This window comes from Adiantum capillus-veneris, chromosome 1, assembly GCF_014529385.1.
Source record: "Adiantum capillus-veneris isolate H3 chromosome 1, ASM1452938v2, whole genome shotgun sequence".
NCBI classification, from domain to species: domain Eukaryota; kingdom Viridiplantae; phylum Streptophyta; class Polypodiopsida; order Polypodiales; family Pteridaceae; genus Adiantum; species Adiantum capillus-veneris.
Genome location: NC_140931.1, coordinates 101,305,249 through 101,319,274, shown reverse-complemented (window position 1 = coordinate 101,319,274; position 14,026 = coordinate 101,305,249). Strand labels below are relative to the sequence as shown.

Here is a 14,026-nt window from a genome sequence, read left to right as displayed (position 1 = left end):
TTCTCGAATTTGCTTCCATAGGTCATTTAGACTGTTACAATCCTTATCCATTTCTACCAATGTTTTAGGCTGGAAACCATCAATTGTCTCATCTGTTGTATTTGGCACTATGATAGGCTCTCTCCTAGACTCAGGAGCAGTCGTGAGTCTCTCCTTCATGTCTACTTGTTTCTCTAGTGTTGGTTTGATAGGGGTTGGAGCTGGTACCTCGTGCCAACTTGCAGGTCTACCAAGCGGATTTTCTATCAAGGATTGGGTTGTTTCAATCATATTTCGACACATTTTCAACCTCTGTTTTTCTATTTCTGCATATGGATAAGTCATCCATCTCTGCTCTTGGTTTTGGTTGTTTTTTAGTCTGGCTTTGTATGCTTTTAAAAGTGCGTCCAGCTGCTCATTTACTTTTTCTACCAGCACTGATCCTCCCGATCCTGCACTTTTGGGTTCTACCATTTCCTTGGCTTCTTTGGTTGTAGCAGCGTGTGAACTTAAACTAGTTAGATCCTCTAACCGCTCCAATCTATCCTTTGTGTGTTTTAACTCCTTGGATAGATCCGTTTGCTCTCGTTCTCTCCTGGCTTTCATACGTGCCTTTCTAGCTTTCCAAGTCTTTCTCTGATTTTTTATTTCTGCACTTGGGGCATCGGTCTTTGGCTCTTGAATTATGGGTTCGTTTGTCATTCTTTGAGCTTATGCTCGTGTCACTGCCTAAATAGGTATTACTGTCTCGTTTTTTGACCCCCCACTGGAAGGCACTGCTTCTAGCATGTTCAAAGTAGTTTTTGCTCCTTTGCTCGGGTTCTTAGGGCAATCAAGAATCAAGTGAGTAATTCCACACTTGGTGCAATATGTGTTGACTCTAATGATTTCATCGTAAGGACAATCCCTTAGCCAATGATCTCCGCCACACTTGTAGCAGGGTTTCTTAGGCTGTTGAGGTGCTCCTTGAGCTCCTCTCTGTTGGTACGCATGCCTCTGTCCGCCCATTCCTCCATTAGCTATAAACAACAGTGTTCGTTTATCTAGGCTGTATCTTCCTTCTCCTGCTACCTGTGCCGCTGTTGGTGGTCCTATACTTCCAATCATGCTCCAAGGTTCTGGCGTTGTGGGTTCTTCCGGTAGATAATAGACAGGATTTTCTGCATATCCATTGGAATCTTCGTATTATGCATGCATAGGTACCAAAGCCTTCTCTTCTGGTTTGTTTATCCTTGGTGTGTATCTTATGCAGACCGGTCGTAATCTTGGTAGGGGTGGTTGTTGCCCCAATACTGGTTGTGGTCTTTCAACACCTACAGGTCCTGGTAGGTTACCTGCTTGATACCTAGGCATCGATGGAAGTTGAGGAGATGCTACCTGAGCTTGGGGAGCATAAGGTCGCTCTCTCACATATCCCTTGTTATAATAACATTCCTCCGTCACATGGTTTGTCCATTTTTGTTCAATTGTACACCACTTGGCTGCTTAGCCTAAGGCTTGGCATACATATTAATTTTTTTTAGCACTTCCTCCACAAGCTGCTCCTGGCTTACAGCTACTTCTCCTTTCGGTGCTGTCTTAACGGACTTGCTTCCGCTTTGTTGTGAGGATGAATCGTAATCCAGATCCTTGAATTCACCCTCTTTGTAGACCGCACAATTGTCTACAAGGTAAAGAGCCTCCTTAGTTAACTCATTTAACGTTGTGCTCCTCTTCATATGTAAGTCCTGTTGGAGATCTGCGTTCCTTAGTCCTTGAATAAATATAAGCATAAGTCTGGACTGAGTTGGCAGTTCTTCCAGAGGGCAGAACTTCACATATCTTTTTAGTCGTAGGGCTGCCTTTCGCACAGATTCCCCTTCTTTCTATTTGAATTTATGGATTTGTGAGACTGTATTATAAGCTATCCCCCTTTGTGAGAATTCCTCAATAAACTCATCAAAAACCTCCTCCATAGACTCAAAATCTCTACACTCCACAAAGTCAAACCAAGTAGCGGCATCCTCTTCTAGGGTAATTCTAAACCCTGCAAATTGAGTAGGGAAGTCCAAAACTTCTTCAGCTCTAATTACACGCACAAAGGCTGCTACATGATCCCTAGGATCTCTGTTTCCCGTGTATTCCTTGTTACCCATTTTTGCACCTGAGAAGGTCTAATTCTACGATGGTCTACAAATCTCATCATTGGTTCTCCTAGTCCTACTCGATATACCTCCTCTGGCCTTCGGTAGTGGGAGGGTTCCTCTCCCATAGATGCTCCTAAACCATAATTTCTGACAGTTCTTGCAAGAGGTGGTTCATCTCTTCAAACTCTTTCTATTGGTTGTCTTCCGGGCTCTGCCGACTCTTGAGTTTTTGGCTTACTCTCGCCTTGATACTGTGAATAGAGTGGTGGTTCTTGTAAATCTCTTAGCCCTTGTGTGGCTGGATAACCATCTTTGTTTCATTCTTGTTCTAATGTCGCACTTTGTTGAAGCCATGCCTGCAATGATGGTTGAGTTGCTTGTTGGTTTTGGTAGTTGAACGTTTGTTGTCGGTTAGAATGTGATGTTGTCTCGTACTCCTCTGAAAATGGGTTTGTTGACTTGCTAGGGATATAGGTGGACCTTGGTACTTCTTTGGGGGCATATGTTGATGTTTCTGGAACTGTTGCCTTTTCTACCTCCTCTGGGAGAATTCGTTTATATTCTCGCCCGTACTTGTCAACACAAATGATATCCTTCCCCATAGCAATTTCATAAAGAACAAGTAAAGAACCTTGTCTTTGCTTAATTCATTTGGGTAGGGTTATTTGCATCGAAAATAAGAGACTACTCCCTCGCTCTCATGCTTGTAAATTCCCACATTCTCACTATAGGTAGAGACCCTAGTTGTTTTTCTATCATACATAAGAAGAGCTCCAGGTCAATCAATTTTTGGAGGCGGCTCTTGAGCCTCTCATACCATTTTTCCTTTTGCCACATTATCTCCATATCTATTGTAATCCTCAGGGTTACTAACTATCAAATAGTGGTTCCTCTTTTCGTCTCGGAATCTATCTCCATCATCATAGACTCGAATTATCTCCAGTCTCTGAGAAGGTCTTTCCTCTATACAAATACACTTGCGTCCCCGATAGTCAGAATAAACTAGGGCTCCCCTAGAGTTTGTTCCTTCTAAGAAGATTATAGTGAACTTGGCATTGTTCAAAAGGTTTTGGGAGGTACTTCCTCCTAGCATTGGTCCTTCACCGAAGAAACCTCTTGGCTGTTGACTACCCATCATGAAGAAGGACTTATTTGATGAAGTGTCAGTATCACTACCTTCTTCAATGATTGGAGCTAATGGATCTAGCTTTGCCTGGGTTACACTTTCTTCAGTGGATACTAAGCTACCCTGATCACCTGCCACTTTTTGGTCTCTTGGAATGTGTCTTCCTGATCTTAAATTCATCAAAATTAGCAATGCAATTTATTACAAATCCAACCACTCACTTGGCAAGGGATCAGTTTCCGCTCAACTTCTTGCCTTGCTACTGAATATACCTGTACACAAGCGTTTAATTTCGGCAATCAAATCAAAGCATTTAACCACTAGAGGTGGTCTTAGTAATGATTGGTATGACAAGTGGGTTAACCTCAACCACTACTGTACTCTATACACTTCAGATGTTCTTGATTAGGTCCAATCTGGAACTGTACACCACCCAAGTGTTTATCAGTATAGAGGTGAAGACTTAATTCTGTCTCTGCTCTGTCAAAAGGGTCAAACACAAAGTCCAATTTCACTTCTGGAAGAAGTTTTGGAACCCCTAAGTCAATTAGAACCTCCCGGTAGGTTCACTGTTTAATTTTGTCCAAGAAATGACCCAGTAGACATCCTACGCGTAGGATGTCTTTTTTGCTTTGTTTAAGAAAAATTTTCAATGTGGCTTTCCCTTGATGTGCTGAGCTCACTAGTGTGTTTACTTTTTGGTTTGGATACCTATAAGCTGGCCAGTTGGTCAGAATTCTGTTTCAAAAGCCTAATGTCAGTTCTGATGATTTCACCAATCCAATCAGCTCCAAATTGGACCAAACTTGACTAGGAGGTTTGTCTAAGGCTATATGATAGCTTGGTATGTCTCAAATAGGAATTTGGACTTTTCTTCATGCATTAGACATACTACGCGTAGGATGTCTTCTGCAATAGAATTTGACCAAACTTAGCCCACAACCTTTCCTTGGTTTGCTGAGCTCACTAGTGTGTTTATATTTGTGTTTGAATGTCAAAAGACCCCAAATTTAGCTATTCTAGCCTTTTTCAGTCAAAAATGCTAAAGTCTGCTTAAACCCCAATTTCCTCACCCAATTGAGATGAAGCCTTTCTCACGCACTCAATAAATCATGTAGATCATGCTCATGAAGACATCCTATGGTTTTGGTCTTAAAATAATGCCTTGGCACAATTTGGGTAGGATGTCTGGCAATTCCTGTCTTTTGGCCACAATCTATCAAGATATGGTCAATCTTCCACTTTCCAGGTGAAATTAGGGTAAAACCTACCTTCCTAACACTCTGGCCAACTCAGATTCTCCAAATTCCTGCCAGATCACTCTGTAGACATACTACGCGTAGGATGTCTATTGCCTTAAATTTTAATTTTTCTCTGTTAGTGGGATTCCCTATGCTCAACAGCTCTCTCAGAAATACTCTCACAAATGTTTGGACTTCTATTCAGCTTCTAAACACAAATTACCGTCTTTTACTTCTGTTTGATGAGCCTAACAACAAATATAGCATGCATGAAGTGCTCCAGATCATAAATCATGATGTCCTACTTACCCTACTCCTACTCATCATGTGAGATGGTGATTTTGGTGTCTCGGTTTCTTCCTGGTCTCCTCGAACTCTCAAGCTATCCTTTCACCGCCTCTACCACTCCAACTCCTACTCTCCTACCTAATACTACCTAAGTTGAAGGATCTAGGCCAGACACTCGCTCCCTAGACTCCTCCTAAGACCTAGAGAGTCTCTAGATGTAAAATATCTATCTAAATGTAAAATAAGACTCTGACAAGCCAGAGAATCCCTATCCTCAAGGACTAGTCTCAGAAACCTACCTAGGGGTTTCATCCCCGGCAACGGCGCCAATGTTGGCGGATACGTCGCAACGGACGTCAGCACAACGAGAACTCACCTAACAAGATTTGTCAGCTAAGGACGAAGCTCGATCCGCAGGCGCATGGAAGCAAGCATAGGGTGTCAATCTACACTCGACCGACTATTGACTACTTCCTACAGAGGTCTCTACCCAATGTCTAAGTTACAGCCTTCAAAAGTACAGAGGAGGAGATTTCCTTCAACGCTTCCAAGAGCCAAATACCCATAAGACTTTCTCGAAACGCGACAAAACTTGAGGGAAATCCTATTAACACCAATAGGCCACTCTCCCTAAGGTCCGAGACCCAAAACCCTACCCAAAAACACCAAGTGCAAAATCATGTAGGATGTCTGACATGTTTTTTGCAGGTCGACGTTCCCAAAAACTAAGGTGCCTAATGTGTAGCTCTACTCATTGTGAACGCGTGGATATGCTGAAATGCGAAAACAGACACCATATGCTCACCGAATCACCAGAAATAGCTCGCGGGTCAATCTCACGAAGCCGGGCCGTACACGCACAATGTAAGTGTTGGCGCGTAGCTCTCTCCGGGGGCAACACGCTGCACTTCTCCGCACTCAATTCCGACCACCAGTGTGCGCGTAGCGTCAAGATAAACTCTCACTCTCTCTCGTACACAGAATACGCTCTTCACAGACACTTGATAAAAATCAAAAGAGGGTTTTTTCATTAAGGTCAAAATTTGGTATAAATACCTTCCAATTACAATATCTCAAGTTCTAAAATAAAATCTTACTCAGTCTAATGGCAAAAATAATATACAAAATTGGAAACTTCTGCAAGCCCTAAGTGTTTACAAATGAAATTACAGGTTTTTTTAAAAATCAAGGAATGACTACATAGGATTTCTTTCTTTCCGTAGTCCGCTAGTCTTTAGTTGAGTGTAGCCGCCAGTCTTCTGCTAACACTCAGTAATGGTAAAGCCATAGGCAAGTCTAAAAAGACTCCATTATTAAGTCCAAAGCTCCCGAGGTATGCACCATATCCTGTATAGTGGGCTCAACAAAACCGATAATAGATCCTAGTTCCACTTACCCTAATATAATTAACAACATCAACCATTTATAGGCTACTTAAGGACCTCTCTTCTTAAGCAAGAAAAGAGAAACCAAATGCTTTGATACCAATGTAATGGAATTGGCCTATTAACTTGAGAGTAGCGGGAAATTAATGAGAGTACTTTTGAGAAATTACTTTTTGAGCATAGCGGGTGAACATAATTGAAGATAGCAACATAAACATAGCAATCAGTTAACTTGGCATGAACAATACTTTTGCAAGGGAGAGAATTTAGAGAACATTACAACAGTTGAGGACCGGATTTATGTGGAGCCGGTCCCTCCTCCAATAGCCATTTGTATTATGATTTCTCCCATTAAGAGAGACTTGTTACAATACAATCTTTGTGTTCCTTTGTGACCTAGGTGATGCAATGAAGATGGAAAGCTTCATGCATCACAAGCATAACATAAACTTTGAGGAAAGCATTAACTATCCCAAGCCTTATAAAATAAGTTGTTGGTTGAGATAACTTTGTAAAGATGCTACTCAATCACAACTCATTGGCACAATTGACTAAGGATACTCTTATTCTGCAGCAAGCTCAAGAAAATTAGGTCAAAGGGATGAAGCTTCCACACATGAAAGATTGAATGCAAATCAAAGTGACAAACCTTTTACACATGAAAGATTGAATACACATCTGGCTTCTAGTTGAAAGTTGGCATCAAAAACTTTAACTAATGCAATATAAAGACACAACATTCAAAAAGCTCCATCCCAAAGATTTTTTGCATTGGTTATGAGGCGAGTGGCAAGCGAATGTTTGATTAAGAGGGTACGCAAAAAGTTTTACCTTTTCTATCAAATGATAAAATGATAAAAATGTAGTGAATGGATATGTTGAAGATATTATGATGCCATGAGATTGGCATACTTCAACATAATATAGACATTTGTGAACAAGTTCTTATGGTTTTCTTGCAAGCTACATGATTATAATGTATCAAACACACTACCAAGTCAAAAGCAACGTATGTTGCTTTGTTTCGACGATGTTAAAGACTTGTCTTCTCTCTCTCTCTCTCTCTCTCTCTCTCTCTCTCTCTCTCTCTCAAACTTAAAAGACATGTTCAAAAAAATTATCGAGTACTCTTTTGAAGGATGTTAACAATTAAAATCACTCGCAATGTGGTCGTCAACACTCATCAATGTGAATGTAGTAAAAAAAAGACACTAGTTATGTTAGTGCTTGCCTTTTATTTAAAATGCCTTTTTTTTTGAAAGACATGGTTATTTTACAAGGAGGAGCTTACCACCAATTTCTCCACTGACCATAACCTGGACACACGGAAGCCAAATTTGTCTATTGACCATAACTTAGACACACGGAAGCCAAGAGTTGAAGATGACTCATCACATCATCGACTTGCCAATAGTGTCCTTGATAGCTCAACGTTAGGACTTAGGCCTATGTCACACTAGGACGGGCCCCCGAGGAGGATTTGCAAGTGTGGCCAGCCCATTGCTGTCACACTGGGACATCTAAGAAATGTTTGCCTCCAACCTCATGTTGGGTTTTTCAAGCCCATTACCCATGGGAACATGCTTTATGGCATGCACAGAACATGCAGATACACTCAGTTATGAGCCACTCCATATGTGGAGATTGCATGGTGGCTACAAGGGACTCTATATATGTAAGGTTTCAAACAATAATAATATAACATTGTTTTATTTTTAGCTTGTCCATTTACTTTGCTCTTATCTCTCTCATTTTGCACTTCTCTATACGCTCAAGCTGCCATCACCCGCCATAGGCCTTGCAGTGTAACAAGTGGTATCAGAGCCAAGGCGTGGTCGTTGGCAAACTCGACGCAATTGGACAACATCTTGAAACACTATCAAAATTGCAGGTGTGTGGACTTTGCAGGCATAGAGCTTGGCACAGGAGAATTGGTGTCCTTCTCTCCGCATGGTGTCTTGAAATGTTGTCCGAATTGGTGGCACTAGCAAGGCTTGTTGGTGGTGATCTACCCTACACATACTGCATATTGAAACGCCCTGCAGAGGTAGTAGGCGACAATGCTTGTTTAACTTCTCAAATAATCTCAAAATGCTGCCCTTGGAGCTTTTGCGTGAGCTGAAGAGAATATCAAATCGCTACCTCAATGTGCACCTGAAATGCTGCTAGGCAACGTTGGACAATAGTTCAACAACATAACTTTTCAAAACGCTATTGTAGAAAGTGGTTCCCTTTTGACTAGCATATCAAAATGCTGCTATAAATCATAGAGCCGCGAAGGATGCATTTCAAAACGCCCTTGTCAATGGTGGTTGTCATAGGCGACAAGGTGGTGCTTATCAACAAGGGAAGCAATAAGTGGTTGATTCAACAAGTGGAGAAATCGTTTGTTAGCAAGAATCTCAAAATGCTATTACCAAAGGACTCACACATGGTGGAAGAGTTGTTAGAAGGGGTATCTGGGTATGTGGAACCGAATTGGAAAGACCATCCTTTTATACTGGGAGCATTCGATTGCATGAAGAACCGCTTAGCCACCGAGATTTACGAGCTTCACACAATTGAGAATAGCTAGATGGATATTGATCCAATGGTACATGTTCATCTGAAAAAGGTTGACCTTATCGATGACAAACACCGAGATCAAAAGTTTGCTACAACAACCTTATCATCGCAAATTTCAAATCCTGTTTTTACCTGTTCAGTGTCATAGGTTTATTATGGTTATGTATTTTGTCAACACCATCATATATTTTCTATCAAAGTCTTGTTTTAGGTTGTCAATTGTCAATGATTGTCATGTCCCAAAAATTGTACGGGTTATAGACACTGCCACATAAAAAGTGGTAAGACCTCCCATCTATTTGTGGTCGAGTTCTTGTTGTTTACATTCTGATGGTTTGCACACACACACACGTGTCAAGGGGGCTTCTACTCAAATGTTTCAGGTGGTTGAACTCTACCACGGTCTATTCTTAGCCCATTATTAATGATTTGTAAACCACTTCTCATGAGGTTATTGGGCAAACCTAGACCCAAGGGTTGGACGTAAACCAAAAGCCCCTTGTCTTGATAGCTTAAAAGTAGCACTAGGTTATGGGTATACCTAAAACCCTTGGTTGTTCAAGCCCATTACCCGTGGGAACATGCTTTATGGCATGCAGATACACTACGTTATGAGCCACTCCATACGTGGAGATGGCATTGTGGCTACAAGGGACTATATATATGTAAGGTTCAAAACAATAATAATATAGCGTTGTTTTATTTTTAGCTTGTCAATTTTCTTTGCTCTTATCTCTCTTGTTCTGCATTTCTTTGCACAATCAAGCTGCCATGGCTCCTCCACGCCATCATCTGTCAGCCTTGCAACCTAACACCTTAGCTTAGCCAATGAGTGTAGTCCAAGTGATTGGTCTTCCGCCTCTCACACTGCTTGTCAAGGTTCGAGACTCATTAAAACACTTTTGCGCTTGTACTTCTGCAGATGGTCACTTGTTTGGAAAGTTGGGCAGGCATGCACGGTCGCCTCTCTGACATCCTCTCACAGCCAACTCTGCTTTTTGCAACGGCGAATAAGCGCATGCCAATTTAGCTTGGGCTTCACTTGCATGGCCCTGTGTGACACCGGTGAGGAAACTAGAAACCAACGCTCAAAGGGAAGTATGAAAGATCGAACGCATAACGTGGGGACACATCCGTTGGGTTCAATTTTTGAAATGCTCAAACGTCGTAAAGCTAAAATTTTACCTTAGATCGCTTCCTTCAGTGACCTAGCTAGCAGACGAGGAGGTGCCAAGCTTCAACTAGCTCTGAAATGGTACGCAAGGTTTTTCTGGTGCAAGGTTTGCTAGGGTTTACACACACACACACACACACACACACACACACACACACACCACACACGCACGCACGCGCGCGCGAGAGAGAGAGAGAGAGAGATGCCAAAGGGTTGCATGTGGTATTTCTTTATACTTGGACTTCGGAGATGCGTACATCTTGAAGGAAACACTCCAGCTTTGACTTGGGCAGTGAAAATTTGCTGCCTCCATAGCAGCGAAAGATTACTGAGGAACGATTTAGTGAAGGGAATCTGCAAGCTTGTTGCTGTACTTTCCGGCCTAGAGTAAGCTAAGTGCCACACGTATTTCTGGAGTACTGTTGGGAGGCCTTGGAATCACCTCCATAACTAAGGTTTATAGACTGTTTAATCCTTTTTGTTGCTCGTTTTACTAATCAAAGCATGACCATGCAATGATCTTTTTGCTAGGCATCTAAAATGATCTAGGAGGTCCTAATATTGTAATGCCTAACTATGCTGCAAGCTTGGGACTGATGAATTGGACTGAAGCTAAGAAAATGAATGCTTCTTTGCCTCGAGCTCCGGTGGCAGTCGCCCTAATCATATTAGCCAGTAATTCCACAAAAGGCTTAGGGTTCTTAGGCTTCTTCATCAAGGGCTGACTCCAGTTTGATGTCTGAATTAGATTTTGGGTTGAATTGTGATTCCTCTTCCGTCACAGTTGGGGGTCTGGAGGCAGCACAATCTGGCCGTCTATATGCTCGCCATTCTTGGCTGGAATTTCAGCCTGCAGCCGATTGATGATTGCCACATCAGCTGCCGTAATTCCCTGCAGCCTCCTCCAATCACCTGAATCCGCTTAGAGCATGGAAACAATGCCACATCAGCACGCGGAATGTCTCCGCCTCCTGCCAACCCATGCATGCCATCTCAGCATTTGTCAGGACAATGTATAGTCAAATCTTTTGCTTGCTGACGTGTCACCCTCTGACGCATCCACTCTGTGGCCTCCCTCGCCCTGATTGTGACGGCCCCCACCATGGCTGCTAGCCTCCGCCGGTCGCTATGTGGTTGCCCGTTTTACAGGGAATGGCCATTGCGCGACCATTCGCTACCCCTTCATACTACACGTGGAATTCTCATGACCAATGTGATACTCCTTAAGTTGGCCTTTTGTCAAATCTTAAGTTTCATTGGTGGATGAGGATGTAAATTATATTACTTGTAGGTGATGGCAATGTTGTCCTCTATCCCAATCTTTGCTTGCCAAGAAATTTTTGAGGGGTACTTTATTGCGTGATAGGCCAACGTTACACGCTCAACAGCTGTTGAATTCTTGTAGCTGTTGAATTCCTGTAACAGGGCAAGGATCCGAAGCAGATAGAGAAGGCGCCAATGGTGTAATGTTTGCACTGATGTGCTAAATTTGCCAATGTTCATACCACCATTATCTAAAAAGGAATGTTGTAAATTTATATTTTGGTTACAAATTGAAACATGCAAAGCAGTAGCAAGTACAGAGAGTAAATCGAGGCTGCTTGCTTAGCCTTTTTCGTCTCTCTTTTCCAGGGTTCAGAAACAATCAACCCCAAAGCATACCCTCTTGCAGATGCCCAACTCACTATCACAATAATGGATATTGTGCAACAAGCTGCCAACTACAAACAGCTTCGGAAGGGGGCGAATGAAGGTTGGTAAAAGACGTTCGACTTTGTCTTTCACTGCTTGTATTTTGAAACAGCTTCTTTTTGAGCAGCCACAAAGACTCTTAATAGAGGCATTGCAGAATTTATTGTGATGGCCGCAGACACAGAACCCTTGGAAATTCTCTTGCACCTTCCTTTGTTGGCTGAAGACAAGGTTGGTAGTAGATTTTATGATAGATTGCCACAATTTTTATGGTTGCAGAATGATATTGTCAATCTCAATGAAAATGTGGGAAATAATATGGCACCCTCATGTCGACGATGTCTAAAATATCATCCCACGTTTTGAGCTAATAGAGAAGAGAGAGCTTGGAGAGAGATTTGGCTATGGAGTTTTTCTTCTTCTTCTTCCTCACTAACCACTTTCCTACTAACGATTGGTTTGATTGTGTGTGTTGCTAGTGTAGCTAAAGCATGAGCATGCTTGCTTGTTTGCTTGCCTATGCATCCTAGGTACTTATCTCCGAGCATGTGTATGTGTAGAGTAGAGTAGAGTGTGTGCATGCACCTCTTCCTTTATTCCATGTGTGGGCGCTTGTTGTAGAGGGTAGGAGGAGCAGCAAGATAGCTCACATCTTGGCATGTGTTTATGTGTGTTGAGAGTAGTCTTTAGTGTATTGATGGCATAGTCACAAGGGACGCGTCCCGAGGAGTGGGGATGGGGCTCAAATGGATTTTAGTGTAAAAAAGAGGGCGGGACGGCAAGTGGGGACGGGAAGCCCAAAAATGGGCGTCCCCTGTGACTATGATTCATGGGTTGATTTGCTTTGACATGTCTAAATTGTATTGTTTCTTTTCCAGAATGTGCCGTACGTGTTTGTGCCATCCAAGCAAGCATTAGGACGAGCATGTGGAGTGTCCCGTCCTGTGATAGCCTGCTCAGTTATGACCAATGAAGGGAGTCAGTTGAAGACTCAGATTACTCAATTGAAGGTAATGTCGCTGTTTAAAAAACGCAAAGACACGCTATGTTTCATTGACAGGATTTTAATTTTTTATTTATGCCGCAACTCACAGAGTAAGGTTTGCATTGCAGGATGCGATTGAGAAATTACTCATATAAATTAAAGATGCAAACAGCATAAAAAATCTCACTGATGAGATGGCCTTGTATGGATGAGGACGGTGTTTGGCTAATGACTCTTCCAGTAGGTTATTCTGATGGCCATGGAGGTGTTACTCGGCTCATGGAGTGAACATTGTTAATTTCTAGACTCAAACAAGACTTCCATCCAGCAACAGAGTAGCTTTAATTGTGTTTTTTTAAGGTTGATTCATCACAGGCGTGATTCATCAACGCGTTGAGATTTGTTTCTTCAAATTTTCTTTGCTAGTTGCCAGGTTATGAAAGGAAAACGTTCTTACATTGTCGTGGATTTGCCGCTTCAGCAGTATGTTTACATAACAATTGTGTCAGGTCCATGAGGACTCTGAGGTGGTCGTTTGAGTGAATGGAACTTAGTGCTAGCAAGTACCTTACAAGCTTTCTTGTAGCTGAGGCATTTCTTTATGTCGTACTGCCTTGTAGTCTTCAGGATATAAAGAATGCAGCTCTTACTGATTGGCGGTGTTCTAGTACTCGAGTGATTGCGATAAGCGTGCTAGCTGGGCTGAAAGTTGCTAAACAATGCTTGGTCAGCAAGGAGTGAGTGTGTATGTTGGAAAGGGTGAGTCAAAATAAGAAGGCGTACTTGCTCTGTGCTGGCCAACCTCCGCTTGCGTTTGGCATGGGCTTTGGTTGCCCCATTGGTCACGTGTCTTTGTTCTGTTGCTCCCATGTCAGTCCAGGGTCGCGGGGCAACACCTCTCAGCCGTACATCTGCATGCCATTAAATCTAGGAATCTATAGCTGCAGCCGCTCGATGGTTGACAGCTCAGCATGCAGAATGAAGTTAGTCGGCAACCATTCGCGACTCAGCATGCAGGTACACTGGAATTCAGTGGCTGTCCAGTAGATCGATGCCATCTCAGCATACGGAATGCAAGGGGACGCCATCAGCCAGCACACTATTGATTGCTTGGCAGCTCAGCATCCAGATTGGCTGGAACCTTGATCACGAGCCAACTCTGCAGCTCTTGGTGATGATCCTGGCGTTGTGGAGCTCTTGCTGCGCAGCACCTGTGATATTTTGCATGTGTGGGCCTGAGTGGGAGACCATGCCTGCTGCTCGCATTGTTGGGGACATGCCTCTCTTTTCTGTCCACTATTGGCCCCACTCCCCTGGACCTTTGATTGTCGGGAATGGTTGTTTAGTGACTATTCCCGTAATCAGTGCTCCCGGCCTTCGCTGGTCGCCTTGATTACAGGGAATGGTCATGAAGCGACCATTCCTTACACCATATCTGCCACCATCCTCTCCAAATAATCGCTGT

General features: G+C 42.8%; 1 protein-coding gene across 2 annotated transcripts; it reads left to right on the top strand.

The window, feature by feature from the left end:
* The first annotated feature begins 9,834 nt into the window (after positions 1 to 9,834).
* Positions 9,835 to 12,974, top strand: LOC147465270 (uncharacterized). 2 transcript variants are annotated; one of them, XM_086519206.1, is made up of 5 exons: positions 9,835 to 9,965; positions 11,517 to 11,637; positions 11,704 to 11,807; positions 12,455 to 12,586; positions 12,690 to 12,974. In XM_086519206.1, exons 1-5 carry the CDS (start codon positions 9,963 to 9,965, stop codon positions 12,714 to 12,716), a joined length of 387 nt encoding a protein of 128 aa, XP_086375332.1. In that variant the 5' UTR covers positions 9,835 to 9,962; the 3' UTR covers positions 12,717 to 12,974. The 2 variants fall into 2 exon arrangements, with proteins under 2 accessions (XP_086375332.1, XP_086375336.1); XM_086519210.1 differs by lacking the exon at positions 9,835 to 9,965 and adding an exon at positions 10,318 to 10,339.
* The last annotated feature ends 1,052 nt before the right edge of the window (positions 12,975 to 14,026 follow it).